Source organism: Ascaphus truei, chromosome 1 (assembly GCF_040206685.1).
Source record: "Ascaphus truei isolate aAscTru1 chromosome 1, aAscTru1.hap1, whole genome shotgun sequence".
NCBI classification, from domain to species: domain Eukaryota; kingdom Metazoa; phylum Chordata; class Amphibia; order Anura; family Ascaphidae; genus Ascaphus; species Ascaphus truei.
The window spans coordinates 129,781,526-129,803,497 of NC_134483.1; the positions used below are offsets into that span (position 1 = coordinate 129,781,526).

Here is a 21,972-nt window from a genome sequence, read left to right on the forward strand (position 1 = left end):
CCGTTCTAGCCTCCTGTTGGAGGAGCTTTCTACCTTCTAAGAACTAGAGATGTTCACTTGGCTTGGTATTTTGTTCTTTGTCTTTTTAGTTTTTCGTTCTGCTTTTGCTTAAAGTTCATTGGTTTTATTATATAGTATTTATTGACAAACTAGAGCATTTAAGTTACTTTAAAGATACGTTTTTAGGTTGCCAGGCTATGAAATGTGGAGATACACTCAAATAAAACACTTCTTGCAGTCTCAGAAAGCCTGCATGTCAGTACTGCAACAGGAAACGCGATATGAAGCTATATTTACTTATTTAAGTGAAACAGGTAATAATCTTCCATGCGTGTACAGAATACTATGAGATCAAAATTCTGTGGGAAAATGAGTAGGGCTCCGAAGTTTCTATTGAGGAATGGAGAACAATCTGAACCGTAACAAGCACATATATTTTGCTTTTCTGTGCTAACACTGCATGTCCTATTCAGACAAAAAGGGATGGGCAATGTTTACATAAGTGTTTAATGGCATTGAAGAATGGCAACATATCTCAAGACATACAGTAACTGCAAAGAATATTACTGCTGTTACTGAACTTCTCTGCTATTTTGTTATGCAACAGAAACCAGCATTAGATTTTGTGTACCTGAATGAAAGTAACGCTAGTCTTTTTCATGCCTGCTGTCATTAATTCCATTTGGCTTAAAAGGTTTTTGAAGAACAGGTTTGGGATGGAATAATATTTATAGTTCCTCCGAACACAAACTACATTTTCTGCACTGCATAAAGTGTTTTCTAACTGCAAAAGGAAATTCCTAGGGAATGAACAAGCAGTTGAAAAACTAGTTGAATTGTAGCTTTGTAAGAAGGGACTATGGAATGCAGACCTTTTGACCTCACATGCAGTGTCGGGCAATAGATTGTCAAAGGAACCCTTTTTTATAATTGCTCCAAATTAGCTACCTCTGACAATAAAAAGGAAAATGGCACACTTTGGGGCCTCTTCACAAAGCAGTGATAAAATCAGTGCTTTTGCATCCGACAATGCATTTTTTTTTATCGTGTTATAAGACATGAAGCCAAAAGCAGGATTCACTAAGAAGTGAAGGCCATTTTTTGAAGTCCGATAAAATAATGCACTATCGTTATAGTATATGGGCATGATGTACCCACTGGTACAATCAATTGGTTTATTGGCATTTGTAATGTGTTTATTTTTCTATGTAATGTGTTTTATTTTGGGCCTGTTTTTTTAGCTTCACCATTTATTGCTATAGTGGCAAATCATGGCCATATTATATGAGCATGATGTACCCACTGTACCAATGAATGGGTGGAGGGTGTGGGTAGTTGCCTAGGGAGGGTGGTTAGGCCTCCTGGGTGGGTAGTGGGGGAGGGTGGGTTAACCCCTTAATTACGATAACGGTTACTAACCGCTATGGTGATTAAGGGGTTAGGGGCCATTAGATTGTATTTTTTATTGTATTCTTGCTGGCACCAGAAGACATGAACGGTGATGAGGATGAGGACGGCCTTCATTGTGGCAGGCTGGCAGGGTTAATTGCAAGTTTTATTTACTTTATTTCTGCTGGTTAATGTTTTATTTTAAATGGGCAAATGCACTATTATCCATATCTGGATAATAGTCATTTTGCCCATTACTGTATGTCTTACAGGGTGGGGGATGTATTTATTTCAAAGTATTGGCCAATTTTTTTTTTGTGCATAGGATTGGCACCGCAGGCCAGCAGGGACCACCCGGACACCCGCGGGAACCACCCGAGGACCCTCGGATACCCGCGGGGACCACCTGGGGACACCCGCGGGAACTACCCGAGGACCTCTGGACACCCACGGGAACCACCCGAGCACCCCCAGACATCCACGGGGACCACCAGTGCTGACCACCCAAGCACCCCAGACACCCCCGGAAACCACCCGAGGACCACTTGGACACCCGCGGGGACCACCTGGAGACCCCCGCCGCCGGCCACTTGTATTAATGCTGTGCAGAAAAAAAAATGCTTTTATGCATGTCTCCATCTTTTTTGCGCCAGCCTATAGCTGGTGAAAAGAAATGGTGAGCCTTTACAGTACAATAAACGTATCACTGCTTTGTGAATAGCAGTTACTGTACTTTTAAAAAAAAATGGCGGATTAGCCATTGTACAACTTTTGTTTCCATTGACTGTTTATGGGTGATAAAAAGCCACTATAGCGCGATACTGCACTGGTATCACTGCTTTGTGAATAGCAGAGCAGGCAGGATCACACTCTAAGGGCATTTATCGCACTTAAAACCACTTATCACTGGTTTGTGAATAGGCCCCTTTACCTTTTCATGCCTGGGTCACAGATCCACAGTCTGCATGTACCTAACATAGACGTGTGATGCATTCATCCCACTATCATTAAAGCGTTGCTTTGGTTACCAGGTGTTCAGCACTTTTAGAGCATGGAAAAATGCCCTTTAAAGTTAAGGGTCGGTTAGCCTTTCTGTAATAAATTCAGGAACACATGCCTTATGGCAAAGCATGCAAAGCTAGTCATTTTTATGGCAGAGTGGCAGGTCCAGGGGCACAATCTGTGTTTCAGGAGGATCATGTTAATTGGTTTTTCTGTAGGCTTCACCCATCCCACAGCTCCTTATTGTTAGAGGAAATTCTACCTCATAATCTCAGATAGCATTTGGAAATAATTATGGCTGCAAGCAACGTCATGCCGATGAGCCAGTTAACGAGGAGACATTTGTTCCTATGACATAAGACGTTCCCCACAATTATTGGCTACAGTACACCCACAACCATTTTTCACACCTGCACTTTGTTGGTGTATACAGTATCGCCTTCGCTGGGTTCAGCTTTTATACATGTTAGAGAGCCATTTTTTGGTCTGCTTTCTCATAAATCATCTTCAGGCCTTGGAAAAGCAGCTACTCTATACATCATATTGATTTATTTTACAGCACATCCATATTGGTGGTACTAACCATCCACAGTACTCTCCGTGTACAGCAATTGTTACAAAGTGATTCAGAGTACATTTTCTTCTATTTTACGTCATTTTATTTCCATCTTAAATTCCACTTACTGCATTTTTCAGTATTAACCCCCTTTTTTTTGTCATGAGAAACGGACACACATTGTAAAACAATAAATCGCAGGTACTCGTAGCAGCAAAGGGATTAGGGGACCAACTTTAAGAAATGATATCTCTTGATGTTAATCTAACACAAATACACCATGAACATTTCTAAAATGGTGTATGAAGACTGTTGCTCCTAGATAATATAAAACCCGAAAATTACAATTATACAATTTTTAAACCAATGAAATCACTGGATTGGGCAAATGTAAGTACTGTAAGATGGGCAAATGATTGTAAAGCATACTGTAAAAAGTATCAATAGTCACATCACTTGTTAAATATTGGTGGCAGCTACTAGATTTATTGTATTTCCTTTTTGTAGTTTCCTGTATTTTACTTTATTCTTCTAGTATTAGCCTTTCTTCGTTCCTCTATGTGAGCTCTGCTTTATTTTTCTTCTCTGTGCTTGACATATTCTCTCTTCGTCCCACTCTCCTTCCATCTCCCTCTTTACTTTCTTTTTTGGGACCCTCCATAAAAAAATTAAAAAAGGAGTAAAAGCCTAGAAACGCTTGTTCTTGCGGTGATTAAACACAGCCTGAGCTGAGCTGAATTAAAAAACAAGCTTGAATTATCTGAACCGTGGATGTTCAGGGAGCTTTGATTTTAATTTGACCAACTTGTGGGTGTGACGTAATGAAAGATGTATATAGTTTCAGTTAACCAATCTATTGCTAGATCAATAATGATGGTGTTATTGACTATCTTTATGAATGGAGCAATGTGTTTCCTATGTTACTTATAATTTTGAAACATTCGTTTAATAGCAATGAAATGTTGGTCGGCTGGATCACAAGTTCCCATGGGCACTCCCTTGAACTTGCGGCTGCATTAGAAGTTCTTGAAATGCCGGAACACAACCTGTGCTTTTTTTTTTTTTCTTTTCTGCTTTTTTTAAAGCCATGAGGTACCACAGCTTCCATGGAATCGTGAAATCAAAAGCGTCAACATCAAAGAAATTTGCTGAGTTAGTTGTTAGATGTAACCATTGATTTTTCTCCACTAGTACAAAAAAAGGTGAGGCATACAATTGTGGAATTCCAAGTATACTCTGGACCTCAGAGTAATTTACTTTTTGAAGAGTAGTGGGAAACAGAAGTATTATTGCACATGCACTTTGGAGAACACAGCGGTCCTTTTTAGCACCTGTGTATAACAATAAAAGGTACCACTTTATTTGTCATGTGTAATACGTTAAATGCCTGTGCCCAGTGGTCTAAGTGGCTGATAAAAGTAGTGGTTCTGTGTCTGGTGTAGAGAAAGCTATAATTATACATTATTGGTCAATGGCTAATTAGATTGCATTTTAGAAACATTTACTGTATGCTGTAAAATTAGGTAGGCTTACTAAAGCATATTCCCGTTTCTTTAAAAAGAAAGGGGAAATGTACAGAACGTTTGTAAATAAAACTAGTAGTGTGTAAAAATTGGAAAATCTCCCTGTCACTTGTGACCTTTCCAGCTATACCATTGAACATACCACTTTCAGTGGACTCACATGTCAGAATTGCTTGTTACAATATCCATTCTTTCTTTGTGTTATATTATTCTGCTGTAGTGTGCGCAGTTTTTTTCCCCCCCGTTTTCCACCCACAATCCGTCCCCCAAGGAGTTTACAGTCTGCCTGAGACACCGGGGTATAAAGTGGCTTGCCAAAGGGAGAAAAAGTTGCCACGGTTATCTAAACCAGGATTGATGCGACCTACATCTTTTATGATACAATAATTAACCATGTGATTTCTAAAAATTAGACGGGCTCAGATGTCCTTCTATGCTTTGAATCTCCTCACTTCCATTAAATCCATGTATGGGCCTATACAAACCTTAGAAATTGAGATGGAAAATGTCTCGACACAAAAGAGCAATTCTTCTTTTCCAGATCAGCAAACAAGAAAAGCGGTGCACTGAGGTAACCAGGTAAAACCAACACGCAGCTCTAACGAAAATACGGCTATTTATTGAAGTAGATGGACAAACATCATGCAACTAGATGACCTCTGACGCGTTTCATCCCGCAAGGGACTTTGTCAAAGATACTAAAGCATATTCCCGTTTCTTTAAAAAGAAAGGGGAAATGTACAGAACGTTTGTAAATAAAACTAGTAGTGTGTAAAAATTGGAAAATCTCCCCGTCACTTGTGACCTTGGAAATTGAGATGGAAAATGTCTCGACACAAAAAAGCAATTCTTCTTTTCCAGATCCCTAAATTGTTGTATATTTAGTTTTTTTTTTTAACCATCGTGCTCTGTTCCTGGTTAACGCACCAGAACTGGTGTTCACTCCCATTTAAACCAATGGTTTTAAACGCCCATTTGGGTGCATTAACACATAACGGAGCTTGATAAATCTGGGGGTTATCTTCTGTTGTCTTTCGGATAAGTTTTCTAACATTAACATTGTGTTACTTTTTAATATATGTTCTGTTCATTCCATTGAATTGTGGCTATTCCAACTATTATGGATATTGGCCCCACTGATATTTTGATCAATGTATTTTTGAGATTAGTTTGATTGATATCTCCTGCTGATGTACTTTGTCTGCTATTCCCCCTGTGGCAAACTACAGGTATGTTTCGCTCTGATTCAGATTCTACAGCGCACATTTGGCGAAACAGAATTTTTATAGTTTAAAATCATTTAACTTTATGTAGTGTCCACATCACATAGCCTGGTGAATGCATTTATTCTTCCCTGATGTACAGTAACAAATGCACTGGAAATAAGGTATTGCTCAAAGGGGAGACTGACTTTATTCAGCTTCTGAATGTCACCTTGTGTCCAAAGGTGGTGATGTTAGAAAAATGTAGTAAAACCAAACATAACAAAAGCCCTGAGAAGTAAAACACTGAATGTTGTATATGCGATTTAAAAGGGCATTCTCACAGTGACGTATCAAATAGCAATCAAATAGACGTCAGCGACATAATGCTTTTTGTGTCATTTTTATTGACTGCTTTCACTTGTGCAAGTATAAAATGCATATAAGGAATAGGAAAACCTGCCCCGAGGATTAAGCATACAAGAATAGTTATATAGTTAATAGTTATATATTATATACATATATGTAACACCGCCGGAAGAAGAGATCAGTGTATCTCGAAAGCTCGCACAAATAAAAGCATTTCGTTAGCCACAGAACGGTATCGTCTATTCGTTTTTGATTATATATATATATACATATTTGTGTATATATATATATTTGTGTGTATATATATATATATATATATATATATATATATATATATATATTTGTATATACACACACCACTTGTGTGTGTATGTCTATAAAGAGATAGATAACCATACGTGGTTGTAAGTAGTGCAATGCTTATGTTTCTAATAATTGTTTTGTTTGTTTGTTAATTCAGGCAACGTATGATCTCTTCAACTTCCCGATGACTTTGAGAACAGAGTTTTTGTCAGAAAAAAATACTCCTCCGGACTTTTTGCCCCTGCACGGTGACCTAGACACATCACCCAGCCACGTGAAGTACATTTATGGGAACAGCAGATCTCTTCCCCATGCCTCCGCATGTACAACTTAGCGTTTGGTTCAAAAAGCAATGTAGCCCGGCGTGCCTTTCATTAAAATACCAGCTTCCAACCTTTTCAGATGTGTTTTTAAATTGCCAATGTTTGTATTTAAAAAAAAAAAAAAATGTACTGCATCATACTATGTGCACGCTCTAAGTTGTTTTATGTATATGTTTTATTTATGACAATATTTTCTTACTTACATCTAATGTATGTTGAATGTTAAAGAACTACACATTTGGGGGATATTTTACTCAGACTTGGGAGAGAGAAAAAAATCAATAAGCCAATTTTAGTCTCTCTCTATCAAAGTTGTTTCATACTTGTCTGTTTTAAAGCAGGGCTGCAATACTTTAATGGGATTGAAAGAGCTCTTTGAAATGTATGCCAATGATTCCTGTCATTTCATGGCAGCCCTGCCATGGTTCACTGAGCCCCCTCTTTCTCTCTTGTCAGCTGAACTGAAGACAAGCATTTAGTTGCAAACTTTAAGCAGGTTGTGCAAAACAGAAATGATGTGACTGCTTCCCCTCCCGCACAATAATGTCACTCTTGGTCAATGTGAGAAGGTCAGGTTGCTCCTTGTAAAACGACATGATACCACTTGCCCGTGTGAACAAGTTAACTGCTGAATCTGGTCCCTGCAGACGGGGAAAATTCACCGTCCTTAACCGCTGCTTGCGTTTCGTCTGGAAAGGGGAAAGGCAGATTTATTTTTTCTGGCTCTATATTCATGTTCTTTATAGGGACATTTTCCCAACCCAGTGTTGCAGATAATATTTTTATTATAAACCGTGCAGCTTTAAAAGGCTGCCTTGACCTTCAAAATTGGCTGGGGTTTTTTTTCTTCCTTTTTTTCCCCTGCTGCTGTTGGTGGGGCCCAGGAGTGATGCCCATCTTTGATGCTGACAGGATTTCAAGCCAGGCCATTGCCCTGATTTTTTTCTGCCTTGTAGCACACAAAAGTAAAATTGTATGTCAGGCCGAGATGTCGGGGAGCTGACAAGATGCCCCAGTGACATTTCAGCTGGAAAGAGCAAGTGTCTTGCAACCAAGTGGTCAAATATCAAATAATAGGTCAAGCAGGAAGGAGCTGAGTTTTAACCACAGAGAGGCTTCTGGTAACTTATTTGACAAGCTTTTGGCTGCTCTGTGCCTTGACAAACTGATGTTCTGTTGGGTATCGCTCGACAGTCTGTTCTTTATCACCTTCAAAAGATCAGACACTTGACATTGATTAAACCATTTAACCCTTAAAGGTTAAAACATTGCTGCCTGTATCAAAGATACCAAAGAACAAAAAGGAACCGTAATTGTCCTGTTTTCTTCTTAAGTACAAAATAAAGAAGTAATTGCACTTCTATAGACTATCACATAAAACATTTATAGAAGTGTGCTGAATTCACTACCAGTGATCCCATTGGTTTCAAGAAAAATATACTTGAAATACATTCTGCGGCCTTTTTCATGCCATTAGATCAAATTTCCTGTTTACTACTGCAGGATAAAGCAGTCACCAACGTTGTGGGGAAAAGGCTACACTGCAACAATGCTAATTTATGGTGCTGTTATAACAATAAACTCTTCTCTGACTCAAGAAATGATGCTTTGTCGCTTTAGACTATTACTGATGTTCCTAAATTTGTACATATTTTTTTTTCTACACTTCATGCGTTTTGTCATTTTATCGCAGAAATTTGCCATTGTCATGATAGGTCAGTGATGCTCTTTTTAAACAGCAGTCCTACAGTATGTAGTTGGTCAGCCCAAATTAAACAACTTATCTTTCTTACAAACATTTAATGAATAACTAAAGTAACTGTATGCATTATATTTGGCTTTTCTTCAGGAACACTAGTTTCATGCACATTAGCTACTTATGTTTATCGGTTTGACTTATGATGACATAATTTCTTTGCTAACAAAGAACATCAAAAGCCCTTAAATATTTTACAAAACACTCCAAAGCTTTTATTTGTCATGGAAATTGTGAAAGTTGAAAAAAAACAATATCAAAATACTTACAATATGCTTGTCTAATTTTTTTCATTAAAAGGTGTAAAATGGCTACAATTAAGCTATTAAACATGCCACTCTCCTTAGTTCTGTTTCATCCTAGGCAGGACTACCCATTTTTAATATAATGGGTTTAAAATATAGAATATATTTATAGTAAAGAGCGATTTCTCTGAGAATCATGATAATTATACAATTTGGGGCCATGAGATACCCGAAGGTGAAGAGGTTTGTTCAGTCCTGAAAGTTTGCATGCGTTTGAAAATAAGAGTCACCTGGACCAAACCACTTGCTGAATTTTTCCTAATAACTGAAATTTTTAATGGCTGTGGACCTAGAATTAAGTAATTCTTTTGTAATGGAAAGTATTTTTTTGTATTGTATTCACAAAAGGATTTTTGTTTATTTTTCACTGTAAATTATAATGCCTTTATCAATTAATTAATTGGGATTTTTTTATTTCAGCTAATAAACATTTAAATATTATTTATGTAGCCCCCTTTCTCTATGCCTAAGGGAACAACGCGGCAACTACGTGAGCTGCTATACCTGTTTGCTCACAGGAGGCCTAAGCCTCCGCCTCCATGAGCCTGGGGTGAGTTCTTTTTCCTTGCAGTGCAGCGTCTCCACCTCTGATGGATCCCAGGGTTGGCAGGATAACCCCTCACAGGAACACAGTAAAGAATAATACACCACACAATGTATATAACGAAGGTTTACTGTATACACCAACTAACACACACATACAATAACGGCAATAACTGTACCCACAGTGTACACCCAATGACCCAACACATGGTGGTTCCCCCAAAGTAGCGAGGCCTCCAGCACAAATCCCCTCTCTCCTAAAGGGTCCTGATCCTCCTCACAGTGTGAGCTCCAGCCAGAAGGTCTCACACAATGTCTCTGGATCCTGTGACCTGGTCCCAGGCCGCAGGGCACCGTGTGGCCATCCGGTCACCGGTGCAAACATAACAATTAGGGGAAGAGTCCCTATCTGGGGTTTTCCCTGCAACACTCCTCTACTGGTGTCTCAGGGCCTAACTGGGGCCATGGGGCAATGTCTACGCCTAGCCCAGCAAGCACTGCTCCCTGGACACTAACTTCTCCTTTGGATCCTCCGTCAGGACTGACTCGCGAGCTCCCTGCATGCGGTGGATATCCTGTCTCTCCCTCCTGCGCGAATCCCATTGGCTGGGGCAACCCCACAGACACAGTCCCTCCCTTTAGGGATTCTGGGACATGTAGTGTATGTGTGGAGCTAACCTAAGATGGCCGCCACACTCCTTACTCTGCGCATGCGCACCTCGCTGCTTTGCACATGCACAACTGACATAATTGTCGCCCCCATCTCCTGATCGTGTGGAGCTCCGTGGAACCACTAAACAGCTCCCCCGCACCGGAGGCAGGGTAGGGGGACTCGGCTACATATAATTGTAATTTATTGATTTCTTCATAATCACATGTATCTAATTTCTCTGTGGCCTGGTAGCTACAATCGTAGCAAACGTTATAGTGCCCGCTGGCGAAATTGTGCATTACCGTCACCAACTTTTCATGCGCTGCTAAATCAAGACCATAGTCACTTCTCCCACTGGCGTGTTGTGTATGTCCCACAGCAACGCACTAACAAGTGCTATAACGTATGCTTACTCTGTATCTAAATTTACCACTAACTCACCTCAAGGATATGCTTAAACAATTCCTTTGAAACTGCATAACCCTGTGATCTATTCAACTAAAGCACCTACGCTTCTCCATGTAAGGCAAACTATGAGCTCTATTCAAGTGAATAGATTAGAGTTTCCCTGCATGTTGAAAGGGGCCTAATGACTTTAAGGTTCTCTCCTTCTGAAGCAATACCTTAGTTAGACTTGGACCATCTTGAGGTCAGTGCCAGATTGCCAGTCACTCTCTGCAGTATTGTTATAGACTCACCCTGCAGATAAAAATATAAAGCTGCAGATTGTGCACTTGTTAGTAAGGAAATGTACATATCTTAGGCTTCACGTCAATCAAAAGTGAGATTCAAAAGAAAACCTTGTAACCTTGTTTCCTATGGAAACTAGCCTTATGGTCATACTTTGTGTCCCATGCATTTCTTAACCATGGCATCTTCGGTTCTACAACAGCCACTTTGCTGAATACCAAATGAGATGTCAAGAATCTGAAGTGGAAGTTATTTTTGTACTGTATCTTCTTTCTTATGGTCATCATTTTCCTCCAATAAGCTATTCACTAAAGCCCAGATCCACAGAAGTCTTGGTTTGACGAGGCAGTAACTTAGGTTAATCTGCAAAGCTCAATAACGCAGTGTTAAGTGCTGTTGTCAGCCGTAAAGGGCACTGCGTTAACTATATCGGACATTAGTGCTAATGACCTGCAAAAGAAGTGTTTCATCTAACATTGCATATCCACGGAGCTCTGTTAAAGTTAACGCAGGGATTTAACAAGATGCTAGTTAAGTCATAGCTAAACTTGGCGTAACATCCAGACCCTGCAATAGCCTTTTTACAGGTTCTGGATGGGTGTAACACCACAGTTACTGTAGGCATGATTTAACGAACATACAGTAGCGTGCTCACGTCGTTATATCCCTATCCTTCTCTTTTTCTTAACGTTGGTTTAACACCTATTCAGGGTCTGGATGAGACTAATGCCACCTTTAGGGAAGACATGCTTAACGCCATGTTATTTGAGCACGATCGTACTAACATAACATAGTGTTAAGTTTATGCTAATGAGTTTTGCATATAATTAGCATTAATCGAAGGGAAAATAACTTGTTACTGATTTTGATAACTGCCTGTTATTTGCACTGAGTTAACGTGCCTCTGTGGATCTGGGCCTAAGGAGCTTATCTACTACGGTCTCCAGGGTGCAAAACGGAAAATACAAGAGCAAAGGCATTACGCAAGATTCATCAGAGAAAGATCTTCAGTTGCTGTCACTAGGATGCCTGATTTGTTATAAGCCTGATGCTTTTTTTGTTTTATTGCTTAATTGTACCCCAGTTGCAGCATGGAAACTTTAGTAAAACAATTCATAAGGCCCTTATTAAATATGCTGTGCAGCCTATCTGTGCTAGGGAAGATTTTAGCACTATTAATTTCAAAGGTTTGGCCTTCTCCAGCACTGTGTAGGAGCTTCACAGCATACAGTATACAGTATATCGTATATTCACATAATCTGCCATAATACAAAACCAGTCCCAAAGCCAACAGACTTTAGGCAAACTCCCCACAATATAGAGATCAAACCAAAGCACTGGGTCAAGTGAGTATCTCTAGTTCAAATGCCAACATATGCTTAATGAACCTCAGTTTTCTGCAAATGCTGGTAACACATAGGCTATTATTGTATAAAGTAATGCTGAACCAGCACTACTGCATGGAAAGCCCCAATAAAGTCAATGGTGCTGTCCGTGCGACCGCACTGGATTGGCACCATCGCATTTTATAGAATAAGGACCATTGTCTTAAAACAGCCCATTGTAATGTCCAAAAGGAACCCCATATTATAACAAGTAAAATTTGCTTCTATATGTTTTCTAATGAATACATGCCGTTTTCCTTAAAAAAGAAAATAAACACAGGTTTGATGCATGTGATCTCTGGAGCTAAACCTCATTAATTTCAGATCCAGGGACCCCTGCTTTTGGAGGTACTTACTGTAACTCAATAGTAGTTGATGGTAGTCGCTCCCGGGTTCACATTATGATCGTTTTTCAAAGCTTCTGCAGGCCAATAGAGAGCTGGGACTTCACCCGGTGTGGCTTCTGATTGGCCCATGTGACGCGGGAGCTTTAAACTGCAGGAAACTGTAGAGATACTGGCACCCCCTTTGGAGGTATCTCACCCTGGAGCTGAAATTAACAGGGTTCAGATCCAGAGACCCTCTGCTTCAATCCTATATTAAAAAATATAACAGGAAATATACATTCAGAAATAAGTCTCCTACATCCTGGGTAGGCATAAAGACATATATTGTATATATGTCCTGCAGGAACAGTACAAATACGTTTGAGTGCTTTAAATCAACATCTTCATAACAATGTTGTACAGTACCTCTTCCCTTAATGCCTATAATGCATTACATTATAAAATGTGTAGGGTATATTTAACTGACCTTACCTTACAACCCATGTAAAGTCTTCTGGCACCAGGAGCTGTCTTATGGAATAACATCACTGTAACAGGGGACTTATCCCTGTTCAGTAATGTTCCTTTAATCTAGCAGTGTGGTAGTTAATTACTAAACACCACCTGCCTGATTAGATTGTTTACAAAAAGCCTGCCTTTAAGACAGGAAGTGACTCTCTTTAGCTCTAACTGAGAGCTGACCTTTGGAGAGACAGAGCAGAGGTTCTTGAGTCCCAGGAGAGACTGACCAAAAGAAACCCAGATCTCTGGAGCTGACCAGTCTTGAGCTCTGCCAGCCACACAGCAGAGCTGATTGCAAGACACCAAATAAGACTTCTAAACCTGGGTGCTGATATTTTTCTGTGCACGCATGGGTGCGGTTCCAGGAGAGCAGAGAAGCTTTCTCTACAGCAACTAAACAGATAAGACTTTCCTTATTAAGAGACTGCTTATATCTGCTTATTTTCATGTTATGTGTTTGGGCTGGGAGAAGCTTAACTAATGGAGATGTGAACTAATTGCAAGGATTTCACTAGAAATACTCCCAAGTGAATGGAAGCTTTGTTCCCCCCCCCCCCCCTGTGTTTGGATAATTTCCTGATGAAAAGGAAAAGGCACAATAAAGCCTATTATAATTTCACATTATAAACGTCTCCAAATTGTGTACCTCTGTGAACGTCCGTCTACAATCACTTTGTAAATATGGCCAATAATGAACACCAGAACGTTTCAATGATTACAAAACTAAGAGGCCACTCACTACAGTTATATAGACCCAAATATTGTTTTATGTGCTCATTCTATTCACTTGCTTGGTTCTCCACAATCCTATCAACCATTTGTAATGTAATACTGTAAATGCACAGGGAAGCATACATCACTAACCACGGAAAATGCCAATGCGCTAATTTGTAACTTAGTGGTCTCACCCCTCAATCATGTACATGGGCTTTTTTTCCCCAACCATGAAAAAAAATCTCTCGGGTGATTGTACAGCTTTGTGCATCTACATTTACACCACTTGTTTGTTAATACAGGTGATGGAAAGCCTTACATTTTTCTGGCCTCGTATTTGTTACGCCGGTGCTTCCCGCAGACCAGACCCGTCCCGAGCTGAAGGGGGAAGTGGTAATACACGCACCCGCAGCAAAGGGAGCGTGTCCGGAGTGTGGTATTAAGTATTGCCAGGCCAGATGTAGTAAGGTAGACAATACTTGCCGGTACCGGGTGTAGATGTAGAATCCTGATTTTCACGCCGAGGTCAGGGAGCGGAGAGTGGAGGAAGGTCGAAGTCCAAGCCGAGTTCGAGGGGAGCCAGAGAGTGCGTAATCTGAGGAGTGCCGAGGTTGGGAGCCAAAGGGGGTAGTCGTACGAGCCATGTCAGAACCTGTGAAATCACCAAGAGTAAACAGAGTATCATCCATGCAAAGACTATGTCGAGCGAAGACTGAGAGTACAGAGAAGCTAGATAAAGCAGGGAGGTCCAATCAGGGGCAGGTCAGGAGGAACTGCAGGAAGACTCTCGCCGGATTGGTGCAGCCATTACAAGCCAGGTGAATCTTAGTACTGCACTGAGTACGCCCGCGCGACATGCGGAGGCGGAGCCTGAGGTCCGGAGGGCAGAAGAGTGTGCACTGTGCGCGCGCTCCGTAAGGCGTGTGCGCGCGACCCGCGCCGGAGGAGACTGCACGCGTGCGTGCGGGGAGAAGGGAATGCGCCCGGCGCTGAGGAGGGGGAATAGCGGCGGAATCACCAAGGGGGATGATCCTGCGACGGTGGCAGAGACGAGGAGCCGCGGAGGTCGGTAAGGTAGGCTTGCGCCGTGTGTCCAGGGTTTCCCTGAAGGTAGAGAGCGTTCTGCGTGGGGGAAGGGGGACGCTGATTCCTAACAGTATTGCAGTGATCAAATAGTGATGTTTATGTATTTATTTCCAAACCTATGGTTGCTTTTTAAAAAAAATATGAAGTCATTTTTAATCCTCTTTCTCTTCTGATGGCAAAATAATTTAGAAAATAAGGTGCAAAGAAATGTACTGTATCCTCTTGCTATTCAAGATTACGCTCACCAGCATTCAACCGCAGGATTACTACTTTGCTTGGGTAGAATTATTTTGAGCCATACGATAACTAATACAGCTCAACCCCCTTATAACGCTGTGCTTGGGGCCCAAAGAATCACATTGCGTTATAAGCGGATCGCATTAGAAATAATGTACAATTGTAGGCATTGTACAATAAAGTATTTAAGATACCAATAATCGTGTTGTAAAGTATTCATAAAGACGAAAATTGGGAGCCACACTTGCATCGCGTTATAAGCGGATTCGCGTTGTAACGGATCGCGTTATAACGGGGTTAAGCTGCACTGTACAACCTTAATACTAAAAGGCAAGACATAGCAGTACTCTTTGCTCTGATGGTCAGTTCATAATTAGCTGCTCATCCTGCTTGTATGGCTAACCAGGGACCAAGCATGCACTAAAGTGTTTATGTAATTCAAGCCAGAGAAAAATATTAATCTCCCCTTTGAAAATCGCATGATCAATTTTTGCGCTGAAGCTAGTAACAAAATGGTGCAGTTCCTGCTATTACACAAACCTCTAACGTTAAGAAGTTAGCACAATCGTTATTGTGGATGTCTTTAGTTTGAACTTATTTAGAAGCAGATGTGCTTACAACAATAATAAAAGGTTTAAACCTTGATATAAAGTACTTTGTAATATAGTTGAATTATTGCAACACATCAGTAATCACTTAAGGGAGGTATTAACTGCCAGGTACTGTAATAACTGGGGTTGGAGGAGTTGAAGCACAAGAAAAAGCTGAAAGCCTATCCAGTTCATTAATGGTCATTTAGGCCCTTATTCTATAAACTGCAATAAAGACTCTCAGAGTCGATGTATTGCTTATTTTATTTGAAATAATTATGGCGTAAAGGGAAATGGAGGAAGCAGTTCACTGACTAGCAGTAACACGTTCAAGGTCCTTGGTAAAAAAAATATATATATATTTTTTCAATGAAAGCAAAAAAGTCAAATCTACCTACAGTATGACCATGATCCATTTCCATTGTGCTGTTCAAAAATCGACACAACACCATACTGATTAACCCTTGTTAGGATAAGATAGGAAAGTATAGGGCATCTCTTCATCTTTCATTAACTTGCAGTGAGTTGAGGGATCTTTTTTTTTATTGGAGAACGCACAATAGGAGACCTATTTCAGCTAATTATTTCTTTGTAGCTAATTCTGTTTTCCCTTACACCAGGGGTTCTCAACTCCAGTCCTCAAGACCCCCCAACAGGTCAGGTTTTTGGGATATCCCTGCTTCAGCAAAGGTGGCTCAATCAGTGGCTCAGTCTTCGACTGATTGAGCCATCAGTGCTGAAGAAGGCTCTTTGACTGGGCCACTGATTGAGCCACCTGTGCTGAAGCAGGGATATCCTGAAAACCTGATCCGTTGGGGTCAGCTTGAGGACTCGAGTTGTCTACCCCTGCCTTATACAGTAATTAGGGCTGAAAGAGTAGCTCAATGGTAATGTTACTGCCTGGGTGTACCCAGTTCAGATCCCAGTGTCGTCTCTTCTTGCGACCTTGGGCAAGTCACATAACTCACTGTTCTGAGGCACGAACATTAGATTGTAGGCTCTACGAAAAGGGACTACAGGTCCCTCCCCGCATCCAAATAACCCAAATACAGTATATACATAAATATTTTCCTAAAATTCTTTTCTCACCGCCTTAAAGTGGCGATAAGATGTATTAAAGGTTGCCAGGTGTCCAGTATTGAACTGGGTTGATAGGTATTTGGACACTATCCAGTAAAAAAATAGAGATGATACCAGACATGTATGTGTCTGGTATAACCTAGGATGCTGCACATCCATCCAGCCACACCAGGAGTTGTGAGTAATATTTGGTTTGCTACAGGGGTATCTTCCAATGAGATTGGTGGTGGGGTTTTTTCTTGCTCCCTACTACCTGTCTTCGGGAGGACTGTACCCATACTTGCTGGCTATATTACCAGCATGTATTATTCTTTATAATTATTCTCCTTGGATGGTGGTTCTGGGGTTATTGGATATTTCACCTGGCATTTGAGCGCTCCTTACACCCCTATCTATCTGGTATAACTTCTCTGATCTGACCGGCTCCGGGCTTGGTGATTTGGGCAGCTTCAGCGTGAGTATGCAGCGTGCAGATGGTGCAGGTGGCCAGGTGTAGAGTCAGACACAGGCAGCACAGCAGCCCGGACAACTTTCGATGCCACAGCCAGGTAAGGAATTTTAATGGGAGGGGATGGGGCCCCCATCCTCTCACACAGGCGCCCGCCCATCTCCCCCCATCATGGGGTGGTGGGGAGGGTGAGAGAGGATGAGGATTAAGGGGGGTGAGAGAATGAGGGAGGTGTGAGGGGATGAATGGGATGAGGGGGTGAGAGGATGAGGGAGGGTGATGGGATGATGGGGTTGGAGGGTGAGAGAAGATGGTGAGGTATGAGGGAGTGAAGGGGGGGTGAGAGAGCATGAGGAGGGGGGGGGGTGTTGTACAGCAGCATCTTACCGTACATTAGTCTACCTAAAAATGAAAATATATTGTAACACAGGTCAGTTACACAATATGAGAATAGGAGCATATCAAATAAATATAATTAAAACAAGCTACTGTTAATGTATAGTTTTCATTAACATTCAAATTAAACATTAAACATAACATTTAAAATAGTACAAATTCTATGATATTTTTTTTTGCCCATTGTTTCAATTTTATTTATAATGCATTTTTAGATCAGTATTGCTTGCCATGGGTCTGTGTGACTGCAGGTACAATATGTTATTTATAAATGATCTGACCGTTATGGAATTTTTTTTCTAACCTTCACTCCAAGTATGCACCAATTTGCACGATTTAATATTCTATTGCATAAAAACCGTATGGGGAGGGCGCTCCGTCCCCAGACCCTTCCCCTCTGACTTTTTTCTCGAGCGCATTGCATCTTTGTGTCCAGTATTTTCAGAGAAGCCACATGGCAACCCTAGATGTATAGTGGCAGGTTCAACTATGCTATTAAAAGTTGAACAATATATCCGGCTAAAGTGGAAAAGGTAAGAAAAATAAAACTGCGTAACAAATCACTGATTAGAGTAAAGCAAGTGGAATGAGACAAAAATGTTTCTTATCTGTCCTTGCAGCTCAGGTTCACTCTCTCACCCAGAGAGAAAGCAAAGAGTCCAGGGAAGGTAGAACCTATAGCGCTGGGATATGGAAGGCAAAAATAAAAAACAGAACACAGAGGCCTATGCACTAAAGTCCGATAAAAAAAAATCGCCATTGTTTTTAAATCGCCATTTTTGACAGCGTTGCTATCATGGTATGCAGAAATCCCTGAACCCGTGATAGCAACATTTTCAAAAATGGAGAGGAGCCGGCGACGTGATGTTCGCTCCTGTGTAAAGGGCTCATCTGGCGAGTTGTTTCTTCTGCAGAGAGAGCCGCCTCTCTTTGCGCAAATCTCGGCCGAAATTTTTGTATTTTTAATTTTAATTTGCTTACTAGTGTATTATAGCAGGGAGTCTCCCCTGCTTCCCGAGATACAGGCCCCGTTATGGGGTGCCGGTATCTCCTAGGCATTTGATTCCCACGGTCACGTGACGTGGGACATTTCAATGCATAGGCGATATCGGCAGCCTATAATGGGGCCTGTATCACCGGAAGCAAGGGCTCCCGGGCATTAAATCAACGCAGTTCTGCTCCGCAGACCCCCTGCTACAATACACTAGTAATTAAAACATAATAAAAAATTAGAAATGTTAACAGATTCGTTACCGTAGCGGCTATCTGCTACGGTAATGAAGCTCCTTTAATGTAATTTTTATTAATAGTGTGCGGGAGCAGGGGGTCTCCTGAGCTGAAGCGCTTTGATTAAAGCCTCAGCGACCCCGTGCTTTCCGAGTTACAGGCCCTGGTATGGGGCATCGGGTGCCAGTCTTGACGCCATTTTTAAATCGTCCGCGTCACGTGACCAGAGGAATATAAATCATGAATGTGATATCGGCACCCCATATCTGGGCCTGTAACTCGGGAAGCAGGGGGTCCCTGGGGCTGAAATCAATGCGATTCAGCTCAGGGGACATCCTGCTCCCACACAAAATTAATAAAAATGACATTAAAGCAGCTTCATTACCTTATCAGATAACCGCTAAGGCAATGAAGGGGTTAAGGCACAATATCTGCTTTATTGAGGGCAGAGGGGGTGAGTGAAGCGGGTACTTGGTCCTTCATTCACCCCTTCTGCCCCAATAAACATTACAATATGTTAGAATCACCAATATCAGCCCATATCCAAGTGGCCCATTATAAGTGGCATGACTATTAAACAACTGAAGTTTAAAAGGAAGTTCAAAAGAAGTGAGGAAGAAGTGGACACCCCATCTGGCCCTGATTCCTGCATTTGAACTACGCTGGAAAGGAGGATATCATCAATACCAGACTGCATCATTACTGCTGTGATTCTGCCTTTACCATTTATATTTGCTGTGACTTCACTTCTCAAATTATGCACTTCTTTTTACCAGCCTCAGTATGTCTCAAACTCTATTCATATATCTCCATCTCTCCTTCCTTCACCACTTCTCAGTTCACATGAACTCCTTTCTTACCTGCGTCCTCTGACACCACACAGCTATATCCCCTGCACTAAAAAAACACCCCTACAAATCCTCCTCACACATCCTCTTTCTATCCATGCTTCTCCTCCTTGCTTCTGGGGATATCTCTCCCAATCCTGGTCCCTGTCTTATTTCAACTTGCTCTCGTCCTCGCCTCCCACATGCAACTTCTACTCCTTCTGGTGTCAACCCCTCCAACCTCATACCCATCCCCTGCCACCTTCCCTCCTCTCTCCCTTTCTCCTGTGCCCTTTGGAACGCACGCTCTCTTTCTAACAAGTTCCTCTCTGTACATGACTTCTTTCTCTCTCACTCCCTGCTTCTCTTTGCTATAACTGAGACCTGGCTCACTCAGTCTGACTCTGCTCTGGAAGCTGCCCTCTCCTATGGTGGCCTTTCCTTCTCCCACACTCCGCGCCCTGATGGCAGGGGTGGAGGCGTGGGGCTCCTGCTCTCCTCTCTCTGCCGTTACCGAACCCTTCCTATTCCCCCCTCTCTTGCTTTTCCCTCCTTTGAGGCTCATACTGTCCAGATCTTCTCTCCTCTCCCTGTTCATGTGGCTGTCATCTATCGCCCACCTACCTCTACTCATCCCCCTTCTGCCTTTCTCTCTCACTTTGAATCCTGGCTCTCTTTCTTTCTCTCCTCAGACTCCCCTGTTCTTCTCCTTGGGGACTTCAATTGCCACATTGATGACCCCTCTCTCTCTTGGGCTTCCCGCTTTCTTTCTCTTACCTCTTCTTTTGGCCTTCAACAGTGGACTGCAGCCAGCACCAACAAGGATGGCCACTACTTAGACCTGGTTTTCACTAAAAACTTCTCTCTCTCTCTGATTTCTCCATTTCCCCTTTTCCTCTCTCTGACCATCATCTCATCTCATTCTCTTTATCTCGCTTCTCCCCTTCTCCACCTCCATCTACCCCCCGGTTCTGCAGAAACCTGCGCTCTATTCACTTACCTGACTTTGAGTCCACTTTACACTCCTCCCTCTCCTCTCTCAGCTCTGCTACAGACCCTGACAACCTGGTCAGAAAGTACAACTCTGTCTTGTCCTCGTCTCTTGATCTACATGCCCCGCTTTCTCTCTGCCGCCCTCGCCCTTCTAACCCTAGACCCTGGCTAAATTCCCACACGCGCATGCTGCGTTCCTCCACTCGTTCCTCTGAACGCCTCTGGAGGAAGTCTCACACTCTCGCAGACTTCCTTCACTACAAATTTATGCTATCCTGTTTCAACTCTGCCCTCTCGCAAGCTAAACAAGCCTACTTTTCTGCACTAATCAACATGACAAGTCTAACCCACGCCGACTGTTCTCTGTCTTTGATACTCTACTCAAACCACCCTCAGCTGCCTCTCCTTCCTCCATCTCCGCTCAGGACTTTGCTGACTATTTTAAGGAAAAGGTGGAATCCATACGGCAGAACATCCCCTCTGTTTCTTCCCCCCATCCTACACCTCTTCCTAACTCTCCTCCTGCCTTCCTTGAGTCTTTTTCCACTGTCTCAGAGGAGGATGTGTCGCTGTTGATCTCCTCTTCTCCCTCTACCACTTGCCCTCTTGACCCCATTCCCTCCCATCTCCTAAAACCTCTAGCTCCTACTATAATCCCTATGCTTACACACATCTTTAACTCCTGTCTTTCTAACTATCGACCTGTCTCCCTCCTGCCTTTTGCCTCTAAACTACTAGAACGTTTTGTATTCTCTCGCTTGCTCCATTTTCTCAACACCTATTCTCTCCTAGACCCTCTACAATCTGGCTTCCGCACTGCTCACTCCACCGAAACAGCCCTCACTAAAATAACTGACGACCTCCATGCTGCCAAAGACAGAGGTCATTACACTTTGCTCATATTACTCGACCTCTCTGCAGCATTTGACACCGTGGACCACCCTCTTCTCCTCCACATTCTCCATACTCTAGGTATTCGGAACAAAGCTCTATCCTGGATCTCATCCTACCTCTCCCATCGTACTTTCAGTGTCTCTTCTGCTAACACCTCCTCCTCCTCTATTGATCTCTCTGTGGGGGTACCCCAGGGCTCTGTCCTGGGACCTCTTCTCTTTTCTCTGTACACACTCTCTCTAGGTGACCTAATAACATCTTTTGGGTTTAATTATCACCTCTATGCCGACGACACACAAATATACTTTTCAACACCTGACCTTACACCTGCTGTACAAACCAAAGTTTCTGAATGTCTCTCTGCTATGTCATCCTGGATGGCCCTCCGACGCCTTAAACTCAACATGGCTAAAACAGAGCTCCTCATACTTCCTCCCAAACCTGGCCCTACTACCTCCTTCCACATTACTATTGGAACTACAATCATTCACCCAGTAGCCCAAGCACGCTGCCTAGTGGTCACATTCGACTCCTCTCTCACTTTCGCCCCTCACATTCAAAACATTTCTAAAACTTGTCGCTTTTTCCTCCGCAATATAACTAAGATACGCCCTTTCCTCTGTTGTTCGACTGC

General features: G+C 42.1%; 1 protein-coding gene across 11 annotated transcripts in view; it reads left to right on the forward strand.

Moving 5' to 3' along the window:
- Positions 1 to 9,173, forward strand: part of CCDC171 (coiled-coil domain containing 171) — a 279,688-nt gene extending 270,515 nt beyond the window's left edge. For 5 of the 11 annotated variants that reach the window (XM_075594743.1, XM_075594738.1, XM_075594749.1 and 2 more), the window contains one exon: positions 1,715 to 2,085. In XM_075594743.1, the coding sequence (XP_075450858.1) occupies positions 1,715 to 2,056 (342 nt within the window). In that variant the 3' untranslated portion in view covers positions 2,057 to 2,085. Of the gene's footprint in view, positions 1 to 1,714; positions 2,092 to 5,011; positions 5,050 to 6,501 lie in introns of those variants that run through there. The other 6 variants (XM_075594775.1, XM_075594763.1, XM_075594768.1 and 3 more) reach the window with 4 other exon arrangements.
- Positions 9,174 to 21,972: the final 12,799 nt, after the last annotated feature.